This window comes from Phodopus roborovskii, unplaced genomic scaffold (assembly GCF_943737965.1).
Source record: "Phodopus roborovskii unplaced genomic scaffold, PHOROB, whole genome shotgun sequence".
In the NCBI taxonomy this organism is placed as follows: Eukaryota; Metazoa; Chordata; class Mammalia; order Rodentia; family Cricetidae; genus Phodopus; species Phodopus roborovskii.
Genome location: NW_026126290.1, coordinates 18,634 through 38,156, shown reverse-complemented (window position 1 = coordinate 38,156; position 19,523 = coordinate 18,634). Strand labels below are relative to the sequence as shown.

At 35.7% G+C, this 19,523-nt stretch overlaps 1 protein-coding gene across 1 annotated transcript in view; it reads right to left on the bottom strand.

Moving 5' to 3' along the window:
- Positions 1–19,523, bottom strand: part of LOC127218679 (voltage-dependent calcium channel subunit alpha-2/delta-1-like) — a gene marked incomplete at its 3' end in the record, with an annotated part of 106,604 nt that overhangs the window by 70,721 nt on the left and 16,360 nt on the right. Inside the window, 1 exon segment of the mRNA XM_051179698.1 lies at positions 8,029–8,160. Within this exon segment, the coding sequence (XP_051035655.1) occupies positions 8,029–8,160 (132 nt within the window).

Sequence of the window (19,523 nt, the reverse complement as noted above, 5' to 3'; positions counted from 1 at the left end):
CTATTATTAACCTATAACCTATTATTAGTATTATTGTTCATGTGAGGTCAGAGGACAACTTTGTGGAGTAGGCTTACAGGTTTACATGTGACCTAGGTTTCAAACTGACATGGCCAGCATGCACAGCAAGCCACTTTACCCGCTGAGCCATCTCATCTGCCCAATGTTTTTAAATTTAAATCTGAACAAAGTTCAGACCATGCCACTGTATTATTAGGAGAAGGACTTTGTTGGCTCTACTGTTTCTGTTTTCACTCACTGTAAACAAGTTAATATAAACTCAAATACAGAGATACTGCTCTGTGGCTAAAGATGGAACACCACAATTTTTAAAAGACCTATTATATATTGTGCCCACATGAAACATCTTCAGTAGAATTTAGAAAATTTGCTGTCAGCAGAAGTAGTGATTAAGTGGTAAGTTATATGTTGAAGTAGAATATTCAACAAAAAGAATGCTTGTACCTATTTAATCATTTAAGTAGCTCAGGAATCACAAGAGCACAGCGAGTATTATGAAGTACAGGAGGGGAAAAGTTGTTGGAAAATTCTAAGGGAAAATTCTAACCCTGACTGCCCCCATTTTAGTAACATATGGTAAAGCTTGAAGTGTAAGCAAATTACAGTTCTACAAGAAAAAGTTCCATGGTTCATGAGTCAATAAAACTCCTTGGATGGTGGTGATTACAGTGGTACAGTTCTTTGAAACTTTCATTCTTGATCTTGGAAGTGCACAGGATCTCTGTGTTTTAGATAAAATGTTTTTTGAATTCTCTAATCAGTTCCAGCAAACATAAAATGAACAGCACATTGAAGAGGGTTGTGTGCATCTAAAAACGATGGCATGGTTCAACACATAAAGGAAAGGAGAACAGGATCAGAAATATTTAGAAGTTAAAACAGATGAAGGGTTTATCAATACTCATTGACATATTTTAGGGAGAGGGTTCATTCTGCCAGCTGAATTACAAACAACTCTCAGTTTTTAAATTATCATTTATTTAACTACCTATGAACAATGAGGAAAACACTTTAGTCAGTCCAACTGTGAACAGAACCTTAGTTGAACAGCTCCCAGAAGAGCCTAGTGAGCCACAGGGTGTAAATACGACAATGATTAGATAAGGGACAGGTGTACAAGGGGATGGAAATGATGCCGGGAAGCACGGGACTGTTTTAAGTCTTCCAGGCTGTACTGGCTCATTCACACGTATACAACACATATTGCACACCACACATCATATGACGGCAGCACACGGCGAGCAATGCACAGGATTAAAAGTAAAAACCTTGTGCTCGGCTGTATGTGAAGCTGTTTCCCTCAAACTTTGCTGTTCAGAACTGAACTTATCACTTTGCTCCCAGATGAAAATACCAATGACACTATTTTCACTAAACAAACACAATATTCCAAGTTTCACTCAAATTATAATGTATGGCCATCATTTATATCAGTAATTAATATTTTTGTTAGTTCTCAGGTGTTGCCATCTTTTGTATTCAAGAAGTCTCATTTTTAATTGCTACTTGATCTTTCCTTTGTTCAGTTCTTTATATTTCCACGTATGTCATTTCCCGGCAATGCATTCTGAGGACAGTCCCTTAAGACTTCCTCTTTCTAGAAAGACACACACAGCAGTCAAATACCCAGAATAGCTGTACTGTTCTATCTACATAGTATCTTTGTGTCATTCAAGGTCTCATATTGTTACTAGCAGCCACTGACTTAACACAACTCCATTCCTTTTGCAACCAGAATGTTGGCTCACCAACACACACTAGCACTGGTTCATTTCCTCATTTTCTTATGTGACACCTCTTTTTATTTCTCTCTCTCCCCAGAAAGCCTTTGCCCATTTTGATTTTTTGCATTTACTTGAGTTTTAATCTATAGTTCATAAGCCTCTCTGATGACGTTAGTCCTAATTACTTCTTTTCTCAGGTTTCATAGGAAATCTGTTAATGCCGCCGGCTTAATTTCTTTTCTTCTTAATCACTAAATGATCTGCACTGCGATCTCCATGTAGTGATGCGTGGCTCTTGACATTTTAATTAGATTGGTTTTCTGAAAGGAAGAAACACGTTGCCGCAAGTTCAGACGGACACAGTGGGCAGCCAGGACAGGCTTTCACCTGCAGTGTTTCTGTGTCCTCCTGAGGATAGTTTAGGCTTTTTACCTAAGAACGTGGCCATGGAAAAGGGCACTGTGACCATGAGAACACTAAATTATGTTCAGACTAGAATTCCTGGAATCCAGTTGCAGAGAGGGAGAAGCAAAGGGGTCAAGACCAGGCTGGAGAAATCCACAAAAACAGCTGACCTGAACAATGGGGAGCTCATGGACCCCAGACTGATAGCTGGGAAACCAGCATAGAACCAACCCAGACCCCTAAACTTGGCTCTCAGTTAGGAGGCCTGGACAGTCTATGAGGTCTCTGACAGTGGAAGAAGGATGTGTCCCGGGTGCACAAAAGGACTTCGGGAGCACATTCCTCATGGAGGGATACTCCCTTAGCCTAAATCATGAGGAGGGCCTAGGTCCTATCACAAATGACTTGGCAGATTTTGATGATCCCTCCTGGAAGGCCTCACCCTCCCTGGGGAGTGGATGGGGGATGGAATGGGGGGTTTGGTGGGGAGCATGGGAGGATGGGAGGGAGAGGGAACTTGGGTCAATATGTAAAATAAGAAAAAATATTTTAAAAAATATAAAAACTTATGTTCAGACTCATGCAAGGTGAAATGCTTTGTGTTGTTTCTGAGAAGTTACCTGAGAAAGGAAGTGACAGTCCTCTGTCTATGCAAATGAGCACAGGTTAGCACTAGCTGTCTAATAGGAGATACCACACTTATGACACAGAAGTGAGGGGGTGCATTGCTCTCTGGGCTCACTATAGACTAGCTCTCACTATATGTTAATATCTGATTGGATGCAGGAACCAACTTCTATGATGTCAAAATAAACATTTTGAACTCCTTTTATAATAGGCAGCCCCAATAGTCCCAATGGATATATATTGGATTTAATAATTATTGGGAAAATGTAGATCTTATTTAAAATTAGTTATATAGTGATTAGTGATGACTAGATGTTAATATATTTATAGCTAACCATGTGTTCATTCACAAAGCTCTAAACATCAACAACAACAAAAATAACAAAACAAAACAAAAAAAAACTTTCAGGCATCATTGAAGATAATGGACCATTGGTGGTAGCACCACTTTTAGACACTACAGCAAGCTATTTGAGGTTGAAAATATTCTCAAGTTATTTTATAAAATGTCACATACAATATATGAAAAATTGACTATCCATATGGGAGAAAAAGAGTCTCAGGCTACATACTTATACATTTATGCAGCATGCATGGGGGTCTCATTTTTGTAATTTTGAAATGTACAAGCAGGAAGGGTAGCTAAGTCTAGTAAGACAGGAGGCAAATGTCATATAAAATAAGAGATTTATTTTTCTGTTTTTTTCCTTTGTAACAGGAATTATGTAAAAAGGATAAGTGCTTTCTACTTTAGCATTTCAATGAGACACTGATTCCTAATTATAATCTCAATTTAATGCTGCAATTGTTACAATTTCAAGAGACAGTAACAGGTGAAACAAATAGTTGTACCAACAACTATTTTTCAGATGCTTAAGAATTCATAGCTTTAGCAATGAGACCAGTTTTAACAGCTTAAACTTACTTTATATAGGTCAAGAAGTACAAAGGAAAGGGTTTATAAATGAAGCATTTTCTAATAAGCATGGATGTTACTGGCATGTGCTCCATTTTTGCTTTGTTTTAGATTTTTTTTTTTTTTTTTGCTTTACAATGAGCATCATAATTGTGCCGTTTTATGGGCATTAAGAACAGTATTTTGGTATATGTACAAGTTATATAAAGATTACATAATAGTATTACCATATCCAACACCTAAAGCTTAATTATTTCTTTTTGGCAAGTTGTGTTCTATATAGCAGAATTTATTTACTATTAAAATTTCTGAATGGTAGCTGTAATTTTGAGTCTTTTGACCAATTTTGCCATCATTCTCCCAAGACTGGTAACCAATACAGTATCCTATTTCTACTCTGAGATCACCTTGAGCATCATCTTCTTTTATGCCATGGGAATTGGCTTTAAGTATCTTGTAAAACAAGACTGTGGACAAAGAAAAAGCTAATAGTTGAACATAAAGTTAGAGCATTGGAGATGACTTTGGAGATCATCTTGTTCAAAATAATGAGGAAATAGGCATAATTATAGTATGACACAGTCTGAGGGTAAGGTGATTATCATCACAACTAAAAACACCTCCAGAATAATTTCCCTTGTACTATAGCATAAAAATGTACCAACCTTCAAAATAGAAGAAAAGGGAAGGGGTGGGGGGAGGAAAAGGACGACAAAGAAAGGAAATGTAGAAAGGACAGAACATTGATTTTCAGTTTCTTTTTATACATTATCAGGTAGATGAGAAAGCCTTTTGACATTTAAACTCAGGGTAGATATTGAAGTTCAGGCAAGAAATTACCAAACTAATTTTTTAGAGTTCTCACCTCACAGGTTCAAGTAAGAATCATGTGGGTGGCTAGCCATCCCATTTCTCTAATATCCTGGCAAGATGCTAAGAATATCAATGAATCTCATTCTCTGAATTTAACCTCAATCATTCTCTTGGTTTGACCACTGGCATCAACAATGGTTTCTGAAGGCCACCTCTACATCCAGTGTCTGAGGTGAGGTGCTACCTGGCTCTAGATCACAGTTGTTGACTGTATACCACTTTGAACAGCACCTGAACAACGAAAACAAGCATTTTAACAATTTTTGTGATTCAGAAAATAAAATTTCTGAAAAACAATTTACTTTTCAACTCCACAAGAATTCCCACGAGAAAATAAAATATAGGTAGCTTTGCTTACAGAGTTACAGTAAAAGCCCACATTTGGAAAACTACAAAAAAAAAAAAAAAATAGATTTTGTTTGCTACTCAGTGATCCTGTAGAGTAGTGGATGCATGGTCTATGGAGACACTGGGAACTTAGCTAGAAGTTATTTTTTTTCCTGTAAACTTTACAGAGAAATGAAGAAATAGCTATAGGCCAATCTAGTGTGGTGTGATGGCTGGCATTATGACTCAGCTGGGTTTAGATTTCTTCCCCATTTTTATTTTGCTTCTTTGTCAACCAACTGTGAGCTCAGTTATTCTCTTTAATGTCTTAGATCAAGTGAGTTCTGACTATGCACGGTGGAAGCTCACTACTGTAGAAATGCCTGTCCTTTTGTATTTGCAGTTTGCTTTTTAAAATATATGGGTATTGTACTTGCATACCTGGTGCCTCTGGAGGTCAAAAGTGGTATTGGATGTGGGTGCTGGGAATCAAAATGAGGTCCTCTGTAAGAGCAGCCAGTGCTCTTGACCAATGATCCACCTCTGTGGTCCATGATCTTTTGTACTTTGAAGAACTTTTAATTGTGGTTTATCTCAGTGACCCACCATAACCTCTAGGGACTAAATGTAGCGATAATTAGCATGTCTTTACTTTGTAAGTGTAGATCAGGATCCACAAACCTCAAAGGACTGACCTGAGGCCATGGCACTCCTTGCAGGAGGATTAACTTCTCATAGGAGAAATTAGCTAAGATATGTTAAGGTGGGAAGATGGTGCAGTAGGTAAAGGCTTGCTGCACAAAATTGAGGACTTAGTTTTGGATCCCAGGACCCGTGTCCAAGCCATACCCATGTCTGCAGGCATTAGAATGGAGAAGTGGCAGAGGACAGGACAAGCATACAGGCTAGCCGATCTAGCCTAAAGGTTAAGCTGCAAATTCAGTGACAGGATGTGCCTCAAGAAAGAAGGTGGGAAGTGACTGAGGAAGACATAAATGTTGACTTTTGGCCTCTAAACAACATACAGGGAATGTATCTGCACACATGTGCATATAGTACACATATACATACCATGAAGAAGTAGCATATGTGACACTCTGTTCCTACTTACTCATTAGTAAATGGAACTTAAAAGGGAGATGAGCCTGTCTGTACTAGTTAGAGAGAATTATTAGAGAGAAAAGAGTATTGAGACAAGTATAACAAGTTAATTGCTATTGATGACCCTATCTTACTCTTTGGTTAAGAAACCTGCTGCTATTATATCATTACAATCATAAAGAGCAACCCAGCAACAAATTACTAGAAAAGAAATTGTATGGAAGAGTATAGACTATTTTAACAGTTCCAGCAGGTAATAGAGTTCAGCATGGCAGTCTTCTCCTGAGTCACTTGGCCTGCCAAACGCGATTGACAAAATGAGGTTTTGTGGTTGGGCCCAGGCTGGCTTCCACAGCTATCATTTTGAGAGGATCACCAGGATCTGACTAAATTAAACATGTAAAGACCTTTTCCAAGGTATTCTGAACAAATGCCAAGACACTTGAAAATGTCTGATTGGTATTAAAAATAAAAGTAATCAACTCTTTAGCTAGCATTCAGAATAAAAGAATCATAGAATGCAAGTAAAGCATTTAAGAATTCAATGCTACATTTAATAAGAAAAATGTAGCAGTCCTTTATGCTACAGCCCTTTGCCTCATCGTTTTTCCCATTTACTCTCTTTCACGTACACACTTTCTCTTCTAATACTATTGCCCTCTGACCCCATTCTGTTTTTCTCTCTGGTCTTGGTCCTTTGCTTTCTCAATAATATACTAATTCTCAAACACTAAGACCTTTTTTTCTTTTTTTTAAACCCTTCCTTATGAATATTAAAACGATGTGGCTTTTTTTTTTTTTTTTGCCAGATTCAGAATCTCTATGATGTTACTAATTAATGATAAATTTATTTGTAGATTACTGGAGGGGTTATTAGGTATTTGGTTTCCAGATTGTTTAAATTGTACCAGAAAATATTTTATAAAAAGTGATATACATCTTCCCATACTAGGTTCATTATGTACATGAGTGCTATTGTTTTTTTTCCTTTCTACTTCAATCTCCTTATGAATAATATTTAACAATTAACGCATAATAAGAGCTTTAGAAATATTGTGTTACATTTTATAAAATTTCTGCAAGGAGGAATTCCCACTACTATTATAACATGAGGTTTTACTGTGATTCCTTTCCAATTTAAACTGGGTCTTTGCTAGTGTACAATATCTCTGTAAAAAGTAATTAGCACTATTTTTCCCCACCTGCCATTTGTAATTACATAGAGGTTATGAATATCTCACCTGTTCATGATACCTAAATACTTATAATTGTTTCTATAACTATTCAACGCAAGGTAAAATTAAAACTTAACTTTATTTTATTTTTTTAATGATGTTTCACTATGACAAATTCAGATGGCTGCACATTTAGTAAACCTAAATATTAAAACAAGCAAAACAAACAAAAGAACACCACTTAATTCTTATGTTTTGCACTGAAAACTAGTCTCTCTTGTCAGGCCTTTAAGAGAAAGAATGCATGCTGCATTTATAAGACCATGGTGAGACTAACTGTGGCAAACATCAAACATGAATTGCTATTTCATTTAGGTCTTCCCAGAGGGGCTCAGAGGTAACAACTAATTAGTTTTCATGTTTGTGTTATAGTTATCTCTCCTCGATTCTTTATAGCAACAAAAACATTACAAAAAATGCTTATTTCAATTTATAAAATATCCCCATGCACTGAGGGAGCCCATTCCACATAGAGGAATATGTTCTCAGCCTAGACACATGGAGGTGGGCTTCAGTAGACAATATCCTAATCATGTCTCCCCCCTCAGAACCCATGTCAATCCATTTCCAAATTTCATTTTCTCTTCTTTATTAATTAATTAATTTATTTATTTATTGTTAACCCACTAGGTAGAATTAATGCAACCCAGATGTACAAGGCTGTGGGTATCATCCTCTGGGGAATTTATTAGTGGCCACAACAATAGTAAAGGTACTGTACTAAAGAGCATTTAACAGACATTACTGAGGCTAGTAGCTGCAGCTTATCTCCATATTTGCCTAATCACCAAACACTTACCTGGATAATACCGGGCCAGTCCAGTGGCACTGCCGAACACCTGCCACAGCAATGTTGGGTCTTCATCTCGATTTCTTTTGAAAACTTCATCTAAGGCACTTGTCCAGTTGAGTTCATTTAACACTATGGTTGCTAACATGAACAAGAAAAAAATAATAAATTTATTCAACTGTACATTAGTATTTTTTTTCTAACTCATATTACATGTTCTTACTGTCTGCTATAAAATACTATAATTATACTGGAAATTGAAAGGTTTTAAGCATAGAGCTAGGTTTTCAGTAGTCCGATTTATAATGAGTAACAATCCATAAATCCCACATATTGTACAATGTTCAGTAGCATCCTATCTATTAAGTGATAGTACCATGCCCCCCCCAAACTGTGGAAAGAAAAAGTGATTTCATATGTCCTTAAACATTTCTTTGGTATTAAATTACTCTCAGGTACAAAGTACCAAGAGCTCCCTAGACACATAAAGAAAAGAAAGTTGGTTAATATTTCTTGGCTGTCTCCGAGGTGTCTACAATAGAGTTTAACAGTGTAACCCTCAAATTCTACTGATTCTCTGTTGTATACCCATGTAAATTACCTGGGTACCAGACTTAAAAAAAAATAAAAAAAACAACAAACACATGGTTATCATTTAGCACCTTTATCAGCTGTGCTTACACAACACTGGAAACATATATACTGTTTGGTAGAGGAATAATTTACTGGGACATTTGATAATGTCATGTTAGAAACTGGAGACTAGTGAGTCAATGCCTCATCAATACCATTTGGAGCAATAATTCATTTTTCCCTTCACTCAGTTAATAATAATTGGTAATAAGCACATGTAATTAACTTAGATACTGAATTATAACTACTTACAGACCTAGATAGGTAATCCAAATACATATCATTGACTAGTTTGGAAGAGTATCCAGAAAGATAATTCCAGATAGAACATAAGTCAAATAGTATTTAAATAATGTGACTCCATGATCATAACATCATAACATAACCACAGCATAGTTAAATTTCTCTGGGAGTCTGTGGTTGTAGCTGTATACAGTACCTTGCCTAGCTGTATACAAGGTCTTTGCCTTGATTTTCAGCATGATGGAAACTATGTGTGTTAGCACACACCTTTAGTCCCAGCATTTGTGCTGTGGATGTAAGAAGGTCATGAGTTTAAAGTTATTCTTACAGGCCAACCTGGGATATCTAAATCCTACCTAAAAAAATGACTAAAAGGAATATATTTTTTCCAATGCAAAAAAAGTAGTGTAGATAATTCATGTGTTTCCTGTCCTAGTGTGTAAAATATGAAGCAAGATTCCAGCAGATCAACAGAATGAGGCTGGGGTCATAACACATATGAGAATTGATACTTGAGCTTTAACTGGAAGACTATGCTTTAATTACATGTGTTCTCAAGATTAAAGTGATTCTGGATGATGCCAGTTCTTAATTCTTCTGAGCATGCACCTTTATAGCAATGAAGCTTCCTTTAATCACTGAGTTAGCTGTGCTCCAACTGCTTAATATTCTGGGCCATTAATTCATTCACCTCAAAGTATTTTCTAATTTCTGTAATTGTTTTCTCTTCTATTCTTTTCCATGACCAGAGGAAAGGCAATCATACTGAAGTAATATACAGGCTTTATGAAGCTAAAATGAAAAGAGTGCTTGCCTTTTCATGGGCTTTTTAACTTCTGTTCTTTTGTTCTATTCTGATTTGTTTTTAAAATCTTATTACGTTTTATTATTATCCTAGATGGCTGTTTATTTTCTAAGGAGAGAGTGACTAGGGGCGGATCCAGACAGGAGTGGAGGCACAGAGAAACCGAGAGCAGTAGAGAGAGGGAAATCAGAATCAGAATCTATTGTATGAAAAATATACCTATTTTCAATAAAAGAAATCAGAAATCCCCCTAATAAAAGGGACATGAACCTGTAAAAAAAGAAAGTTACATGGCATGTTTGTTCATTCATTAGTTTCTTTTTTATTTGTATTCTTTTTAAAGACAACAACAAGCACAAAGGAATTACAAAGCCACCTGGGACCAGAACCCTGATGTAGCTCTCATTATGGAAAACTGAGATTTTCATCTTTATGTATGTGATTACTCTCAGAAAGATCACGTGTGTGTGTGTGTGTGTGTGTGTGTGTGTGTGTGTGTGTGTGTGTGTGTGAATATTCATGAGCTGGGTCAGAACTATGGGACATCTGGAATATTGAAGAATTCATATTCAAAAGCATGAACCCATGAACACAAAGTGGCCAGTTATATGGAAATTTATATTCACATAGATAACCTGAACTGATACCATTCATGAATATTTAAGATATTATACAAATTATCACAGAGGAGGACATCATATTTTCCTTTGAACATTCATGACTTTTATAGTAATATTGTATAGAACAAATCATGATTTTAGTTAGGATCCATAAACACTTCATTAATGTCCAAACTTTTTAATTTCCTTGACCCTACTTTACAACAAGCAACAGAAAATAGGTAATAATTTTTGTTAAATTTTTACTGTTTTGATAGACTGCTATTTTTCTTGATTTTATTAAATACATTAACAATTATGATTTAATAGGATGGGCACATCCTACAGTTTACAATTACACACTGAGCAAAACAGCTAATCTCTAACATATTGCTGTCCTTGTGGGAATGTGTTAAAATTCCCAGTTGATGCAGTTGAAAAATTTTCTAGATAAGACATAATAGAATTCTAACCATTTTAATCAAAATGTGTTCATCTACAAATGAGCAAAATATATAAAGTACATTTGGAAATGAGGCACTATTAAAGTTTACTCAGAATGAAGAAATGATAATATATACCGATCACGTTAGCAAGACATAAGCTTGGAATCCAGTATGTATCTTGGTGTCAGGATACGGGCATTATATATAAGGACTTCTACATACAGTGATAATTCTGTTAGTTCCAGTCTCGACTTGAATGTCTAATGCCAAAGTCAAAACACAAAGGTCAGTCACAGGAGTCTAGACCTAGTAATGCGCTCTTTGTTGTTGTTTATTTGTTTTTTTCCCACTCTTATGAGACAGTTTGAAAGTATTGTCACAATGGACACAGCCTTGGACTCCAATCTTTACCCAGAGATTTAAATATGGAGAGAACTGACCCACAGTCTTACCATTTCCCCAGATGCACCCTCCAAATTCCTTATGAAACAAAATCCTGAGAAAGTAAGAGAAATGACTACATTACAAGATTTTTTTCCCTCAAATTTTACTGAAAATACCTAAAACATCAAAGCAACCAGGAAAGCAACCATGCATGTGATTTCAGAACCTTTGTTATTCAGCTATATTTTCTCTAAAACAGAGTATGAACTATTTTTGCTTAGTATATATTACTTAAAAACTGAAATTATCCAAATTTTCATTTGCAACTGATAAAGAATAGCACACCAATAATTACAAATGTCACACAGGTGTCCATCTGTATCTTGGGTGGACAATGCTGAGATGACTTCTGGGTCAATAGGGTGGACGATGCTGAGATGACTTCTAGGTCACTAGGGTAGACGATGCTGAGATGACTTCTGGGTCACTAGGGTGGATGTTGCTGAGATGACTTCTGGGTCACTAGGGTGAATGATGCTGAGATGACTTCTGGGTCACTAGGAGTAGATGATGCTGAGATGACTTCTGGGTCACTAGGGTGGATGATGCTGATATGACTTCTAGGTCACTAGGGTGGATGATGCTGAGATGACTGCTGGGCCATTAGTAGAATCACAGAACTAAAGCTGAACATGAACCTTAAGAGAACCCTAACCCTCTTCTTGCTTCAGATCCTCCCTTCTACCTCCATTTAATTTCCATACAATCAACCAATCTATAGATCTTCCCCCCTTGAAATTTGTAGTTTAGTGAGGAAGATGCTGTTAAAGTAGCAATTGAGGTTACAAATGGGTAAAGATAGCATACTACAAAAGGTAAAAGTTTCTATATGGAAATGTATTTCATGCTGATTTTTGTGGCTACGTCCTTTCTAGTCTTGTGGCTATTGCTCTTTTGTATTTTCCTGACTTCATAAAATCAAATATATAAAGCATATCTATTTTATAATAGAAAAAACAAACAAACCCACATTCTTCAGAACATTATTCATCTTCAGGAATTATTTCTCCAGATGCTAAATATATTATTCATTTTGATAATAGCAGTATACTGAAAAGTATTTATAGAACTTAGTCTTACTAATTAATGTTCAAGGGATTATTAAAAAATATTTCTCTTACAATTATTCATTAAAGTCATCAAAATGCAATTGACAGCACTTATCACAATATTTCAATATTAAGGCATCAAAGTTCTTTAAATGAAGCTATTTATTTTGCATAGCTAAATACTATTCCATAATTACAAAGTAAATTATATTTTCAAAGTAAGTTCAAATATTTAAAAAAATATAAAGAGTGTGTGTTTGTGTGTGTGTGTAAATGTGAATGAGGTGTTCTAGGGGTAGAAGATATCAGATACTCATGAAGAGAAGTTACAAGGAGTTGTCAACCATGAGGTGTGGGTGTTGGTAACTGAATCCATTTCCTCTGCAGGAGCTGCATACTCTTCAATGTAGAGCCATTTCTCCAGATGGAGATGGTCAAGTCTTTCATGACTAACAATAAATCTATTTGTACAGATTAATTTTTAAATTTTCATTATATTTCTAACAGATTTTATCTAATTTGCTTGGCAATATTTTTAATTATGTTAATTTTATATTATTAATCATATGTCATAAATATTAACATATTACATCCAAATTGGCCCTACCTTTCCTCTGAATCCTAAAATTAATACAATTTTACAATCATACAAGCTTCTGGTCCCTTGCTCATGTTGACAATAAAAGTAAGGTTAGGTCTGATATTCTGTTAATTTCACAAATTGTGTATTTATCTGTTAGAAAATTATGCTTTGTACAAATTAAGCCCTTTATAGATGTTCAAGGCCAACTCAGATGACTGTGTAGAGGGCAGCCTTGACTTTAGGACCTCTGAATAGCATGACGAATTTCAGTGATAATTGATTCACAGTGCTAAACATCTATCCCTATTCTTCATGCTCTTGGTTTTTCAAAAGTATGGCCTTGGCATTCAGTAATCTTTTCTTATGAGTATCCTATTGTTCAGTGTGGGTTCTCAAGGGAAGAAAGAAAAATCCAATTTGTAGTAGCACAAAAGCAGCCTCTTCCAATGCTGCTAATTTTTCCGAAGTATGTGACTCTTCTAAGCTACATCTTGTCAGGGTGGAATGCACGATCATTGACAAGCTTGAGATTTAATTTTTTTTTGAAAACTTCAAACAATAAAAGGATGAATTATTGTTCCTTTTTAAGTTTAATCAAGATTTCATTAAAGTTGAATGTGTTCTGTTGATTTATTCAGAACTCAAGGCCCCAGCATGCATTAAAATCCTCTAAAAAACATGAGCATTATAAATCCTGGCAACTATAGTTTATTGTTTTCACAAGATTTATTATTATTTGTGTGTATGTCTGTATGTGTGTGTAGTGAGAAGATAATCTGGTATGTGCACATACTACAAATAATTATTATCATCAAGGTAATAACTTATACATTAACAGCAGAGATATAAAGTGTATATTATATGTAACTTTTTTATCTATCTTGTCAGAAAACTACAAATATGCAATACTATGGTCATGGTATACAATGCATTTTTAGAAAATTCCCCATGCTAAATAACAAATTTTGTACATTTGAGCATGTACATGAAACAAATGTATGTTAGAAAAGCAAAAATATTTGCTATGATTCATTTCAAATATAAAACAATTATAGTAGGTCTTATATTAGAAGTATAGCTATTAATACTTCATAAAGAATTAGATTTTAGTTCTCTTGATGCAGCAATGCTAATTATTATGTAAACACTGAACATAGTATTTACCAGTTTCCACTTAACTTGAAATATTGTTCTTTTAACATGCCCTGCATTTGACAAAAATTTGCATTTAATTTAAACATTTATCATGAATGACATGCAGCCTTTACTCTGTTCTTCATAAATGCCAAAAGTTAACTATTTATGCATGACCTCAACTTTTAGGATAACATTTTGAATGGGGTAATATATAACATCTCTTGTCTAAGAACTGTAGACATCCAATCAAACAAGTGTATTTCAGTTTCTCAAGTACTGATCACCTACCTGACATTTATTTATAATTTTTTATTTTCTGGCAAGTTCTGATTATCTAGACCCTGAATAGAAGGATTGCCTGTTTTTTTTTTTTTTTTTTGGCAAAACAGTGGTTATCAACTGAGAGGAAATTCCTTCCTCAGGAAAATGTGCCATATCTAGAGACATTGTATTTGTCATGACCAATGCAAGAGGGTACAACAAACAGCCTTCAGTGCACAGGGTGGAACCAGGAATAAAGCATCATCCAGCCATGGTTTCCCTAAGTGTAAAGTTGAGAAGTCTTGCTAAAATGTATACAAAACAACTGGAAAAGCTGCATTCTCAAATGTACATGTCAAAAGAAAAATGCCTCAGTAAATTTATTTAAAATGCCACTTGATGCATTTTTAAAATGTTATTTTATGCTGTTAAAGTATATCAGTATTTCAAGCTACATTTTTGGCATCTTTATTTCCGTTGCTGATATTCTAAAGATGGTATTTGCTCTCCAGAAAACTCAGTCAAATAGGACTTCAAAGCCAGTCTGTTGCTATTGTCATCCTCTCTACCAACCTTAATTTTGATCAGACACAGAATACTGGAGATTCTCAGAATTTACTGATGCCATTGATGTTTATTAGACTCTAATCATAAGTAAATTGCTAGCCTGAATTGTTACCTTTTGTTTTGATATCAAATATCCATTTCATAGACTAGGAAATACAATAGTCATTTGTGTTTCGTTTAACAGATGAGCTGAACCAGATGTCACTAATTGCATTCATCGATCCTAATCTGTAGAAAGAAGACAAATTTTAATAAGAAAAAAACTCACTGATCTAATTAAGGGCAGGGAGAAAAAGAATCCACTTCAAGGACTGGAGAGTGTGCATAAATATTAAAAGAAATGAATCTATTCAGTGGATTTGGTTAATGAAATCTCATCTAATCTCAATGTAAATGAAAGATTAATGAGGCCAAGGGAGATGGGTGGAACAATTGTAATCTCTGTAATCATGTCTCAGGCACGGGATCCCCATTCTCCTGAGGACAGGAGGACAGCAGGCTCCGAGGCACATGGGACACTGATGAGGAGATAAGCCCTATTCCTACAGTTAATTTGGTACAGATAGTAAAAGGCTCTTGTCCCTGTCAATTCTCTAACCCCCAGGTTACTGAGATTTCTGGCTGTGCTCCCCATTCCTTTCCTTTCCCAGAGATTGTGCACCTGGCCACTAGCCAGAGCACAGCTGTTCCGCTTTAATGAAATCTGCAAATTGGGGAACAGACTGAAAGGGCTCGGGGAAAATCCACTTTATAATCTGAGACAATAAGAATAAAGCAAGGAAATAGAAGACATTAGGATCTAATGTCATGTCTATTATTTGAAGGATTTCATAGTCCTTTAAATTAAACAAAAATTAGAAGGTTTGTAGAGAGGCTGTAAGGATTTTGTATAGCAAATGTAAGAAAAGTAAGCCAGGTAAAAATAGATTGTTATTTTTTTTTTATTTCTTCAAATATTGTGAGTTCCTCATATGAAAACCAAATACATTATTAGTAACATTGTTTTTGAAAAATCTCATTCATGTGGTCTGTCCATCTCGTGTACACCTGTTCTAAGGAATTCGGATGGCCTGCACCATTGCTGTGAAAGTCCAGGAAGCTGTGAATGGAATTCATCACTGTCTTTTTTTCACAGATCTTATCTCAGATGGATTAAACACACTTTCTTCAAATGTCTCTCATAGACCACACATCTTTTACCATAGGTCAGCATCATTATGTTGCTGTTGCCAGTTTTACTTTCCCTCCAACAAAACTCAATGTCTTTAATTTGCAGGCACCTAAAGATAACCATATGCTGTGGGAAATCTCATTCCTTCCACTCATACTGCTTCAGGTACTTTTATCACAAAAATTCTTGGACATAGAGAGACACAATCCTTTCACTTTAAATTTGAGAAGAGTAGTTCCTCACAACAATTGTTTCACACAAGCATATACATGAAAATTTTGAACAGTGGTAAAGAAAAATGAAATATCTATAAATTGGAGCAATATCCTAGATTGCTGGCTAAATTCTGAGCAAATGAAAATAGCTACATATGATCTAAACATCTCTTAATTTAAGCTTTAAAAACAAAACTGAAAAATCTGTGAGTTAAAAAATGAATAAATCCAATGAAGTTGGAAGCCAAACAAAAATGAATATGCAACTGTGACCAAATTTAAAGGACTGCACATGGAGGGTATTTCTTTCTCATGTCTGTGTTCAAATTTCTCATTGGTGATGTCTTTTTTCTGGAATATGTGAGATTTTTAAAATGAGCATGCTAGTGTATACAGTACAACAAAAGACGATTCTCACACACTGTCCACCCACATATAGAATGTGCATCTTCTGTTAGAAGCAGCCACAGGGGCAACTTTACTCTAAAAACCAGGTTTCCCTCCACCTGCTTTGAGGGCATGACTACAGCCTGACACACAGAGCAGTTGGGACAACGCATATGCTCAGCCTGGTCCCTTAGCAGCTGCACAGTAAATGACTCTGTGCTTTTCTTACTCTAGATTTAAGTTAATGTCCAACAATACTTCAGTTTCTTCTCATGGATCTTATGAAGGACATAGGTATGTACCGCATTAATACTGTGTTAAAGTGAGTGCAAGTATTTATTTATTTTAAGGAAACATTTACTGCTTTTGAGGGCAGATGATTTTTACATAGATGTTCCCAGGGATCTTGAAATCACATTAATAGATTCTTCCTTAATTATAGCACTGACATGCTCATATGAGTAAACTGAATGAAATTATGTTAGTTTTCATATATGTCCTAGAAACAATAAACATACAGATATTTACACACACATCCATAAATATACAAATGTCTACATACCAAAAAAAAAAAAAAAAAAAAAAAAAAAAAAAACTTGCTGAGAAACACAAGCAGAATTAGAAATGGAAAATCTCCTGCCTTTGGTCTGTGACTGTCCAAGTACATTAGAAATTTAATGTCTCCATATAAATCTGGATTGCTGAATTCAAAGAAGGATCAAACGTGTTGGAGCTGACTAATGAGGTGTGGTTGAGGAGGAAGATAACAAGGCTCCTGGGAAACGGGTGATATTGTCAATGCACCATACACTGCTTGATACTTAAGGGCTGTGTCAACCAGTTTTAAGACAATGAATTGCCGGGTGATTTTAAGATGGAAAGATAAGATGCACTGACACACAGGATATATAAGTCGGCTGCAGTTGCAGACAGTACTTCTGCTTTCAACACCATGGACTTTTGAAAAGAGGGACAGGGAACAACTCAGTTTTGAACCACAGATTATTGCATACAGAGACATATCATATTCTGGCATGAACTGATTTAAGTGTCTTTTTAAAAACAACGTGAGTAGACATGCTTTGGATGTTAGCAGTTGTACATGTATATAGAGTAGTCTCACATACACGAATACATACATTAAAATATTCATATTTTTCTCATGTACTTGAAGAATGACAGTTGTACACAAAAACAAAAACGTCCCCTATCAGAATGCAGGCTACAGGGAGCATGACTAAAAATACATTTCAATGTATTTTTAGTTAGTGGCATAGTAATTGCTGAGTCCTACTTACTGCGTTGCTAGGTAGATGCCCTAGTTATGCAGGTAGACTTTTCTACTCTAATAATTCGTGTTTACTTTTTCATGCGAAAGTAAGGATTCCAACAAACATTAAATTTGTTAGCAAACATTTTTTTTTTAAATCTCAAATCAGTGGTCACAGATTTAAAAGAGATACATAATTCAACACCTGGTCAGACTAAGTACCTGTAACATTTTAACTGCTTTAAATGTGTTTTTTCTGAAACGAGGAGGACAATAAACAATCAGTTCATGGCATTTCTAGCTGCAGAGCATACATTTTCTGTTCTTTCTCTATGACTGTAGCTGTGAAGTCTTTAAATAGTCTCCCAGCCTCCAATTTCTGCTCATATTCATCCATTCTTCCTACAGCTGCCATGGTGTTCTACTTGGGCAGTGACCTCCCTAATTACAGGTCTCCAGTTGTTCTCCTTGAGAGCAGGTGTTTTGTAATTGACTTCCACCCTCCCCCCCAGCATGCTTCACCTCCTTTATGCACACAGAGCCTGAGCCATGGAAGAGACTATTGCCATTCCCCGCAGATGGAATGCTGACTCTCTCCTATGTCATTGTGTCTAATATTATGTTTGTCTAGACAGACTTCTCTCCATTACTAATTATTCAATGCTTTCCATCACATCTTGGTTTAGAATCAACCTCTTTTGGGAGCCCCTCCATTTGACCCACTATTGCACACAGCAAAGTATATACTCATTGTTCTCTGTCCTATCATATTTACACTTGCATTAAGACACTATCCATAGTACACAATCCTTGTTTATTTGCAGTCCAAATGTTTGTAACACTTTAAACACACACACAGTGTTAATTTCACCCATTGCCTAAAAATAAAGTTGAAGATGCAACAAAATGTGACATCCCTGTGTTTAATTCATGTATACAGCCTAAAGAAAAATCACACAAGCAGAAATATTTCCAGATTTTTCAGGCACAGGATGGGGAGAACCTCATGCTACCTAGGGTTGCCATGAAAACTACAATGAATCTCTATTCTTTATGTATAAGAGAGATTCACCGGACAGTAATGGCTTAAGATGTCTAGGCTCTCAGTGCATATAATTAGTGAATGAAAGGGTACAGGAAGAAGTGAATTTTAACTTACACGTTGAGTCATAATTTTAAATGAGGTAATTTTCTATGAAGCATGAAACAGTTCAGCTACTTTTTCATCTTTCATTGTGCCACATCATGCCTAAGTAGATAGAAATGGTACTTCATTTCCTTTTATTTTTCTAAACCAACCAGTTACTGAGAAGTGAATAGTAACTAAATTCAAGGGGTTTAATCATTTGATTTTATTTCTTAATCTCACTGCAAGCTATGGGACAGATTGACCACCTATAAATGCAGGTTGTTTGGGGAGCCAGCTTTTAGGAAAGGATTTCAAATCTCTATGTATGTCTGAGAAGCTTTCTGCCAATTACTTTCCAATCTGTCTTTTTCATTTCCCACTCATCAGTTTTTCATTCAACAGATATATTGGGTCAACAAACATTTCCTGAACACCCATCTCATGTCTGGGATGGCTCTAAGCTCTTGAGTAGCAATAAATGAGGTAATACACTCCAACTATGGGTCACAGCATCTGTCAGACGACTCACATTGCAGCCACACCAAAATCTCTGACAGGCAACAGA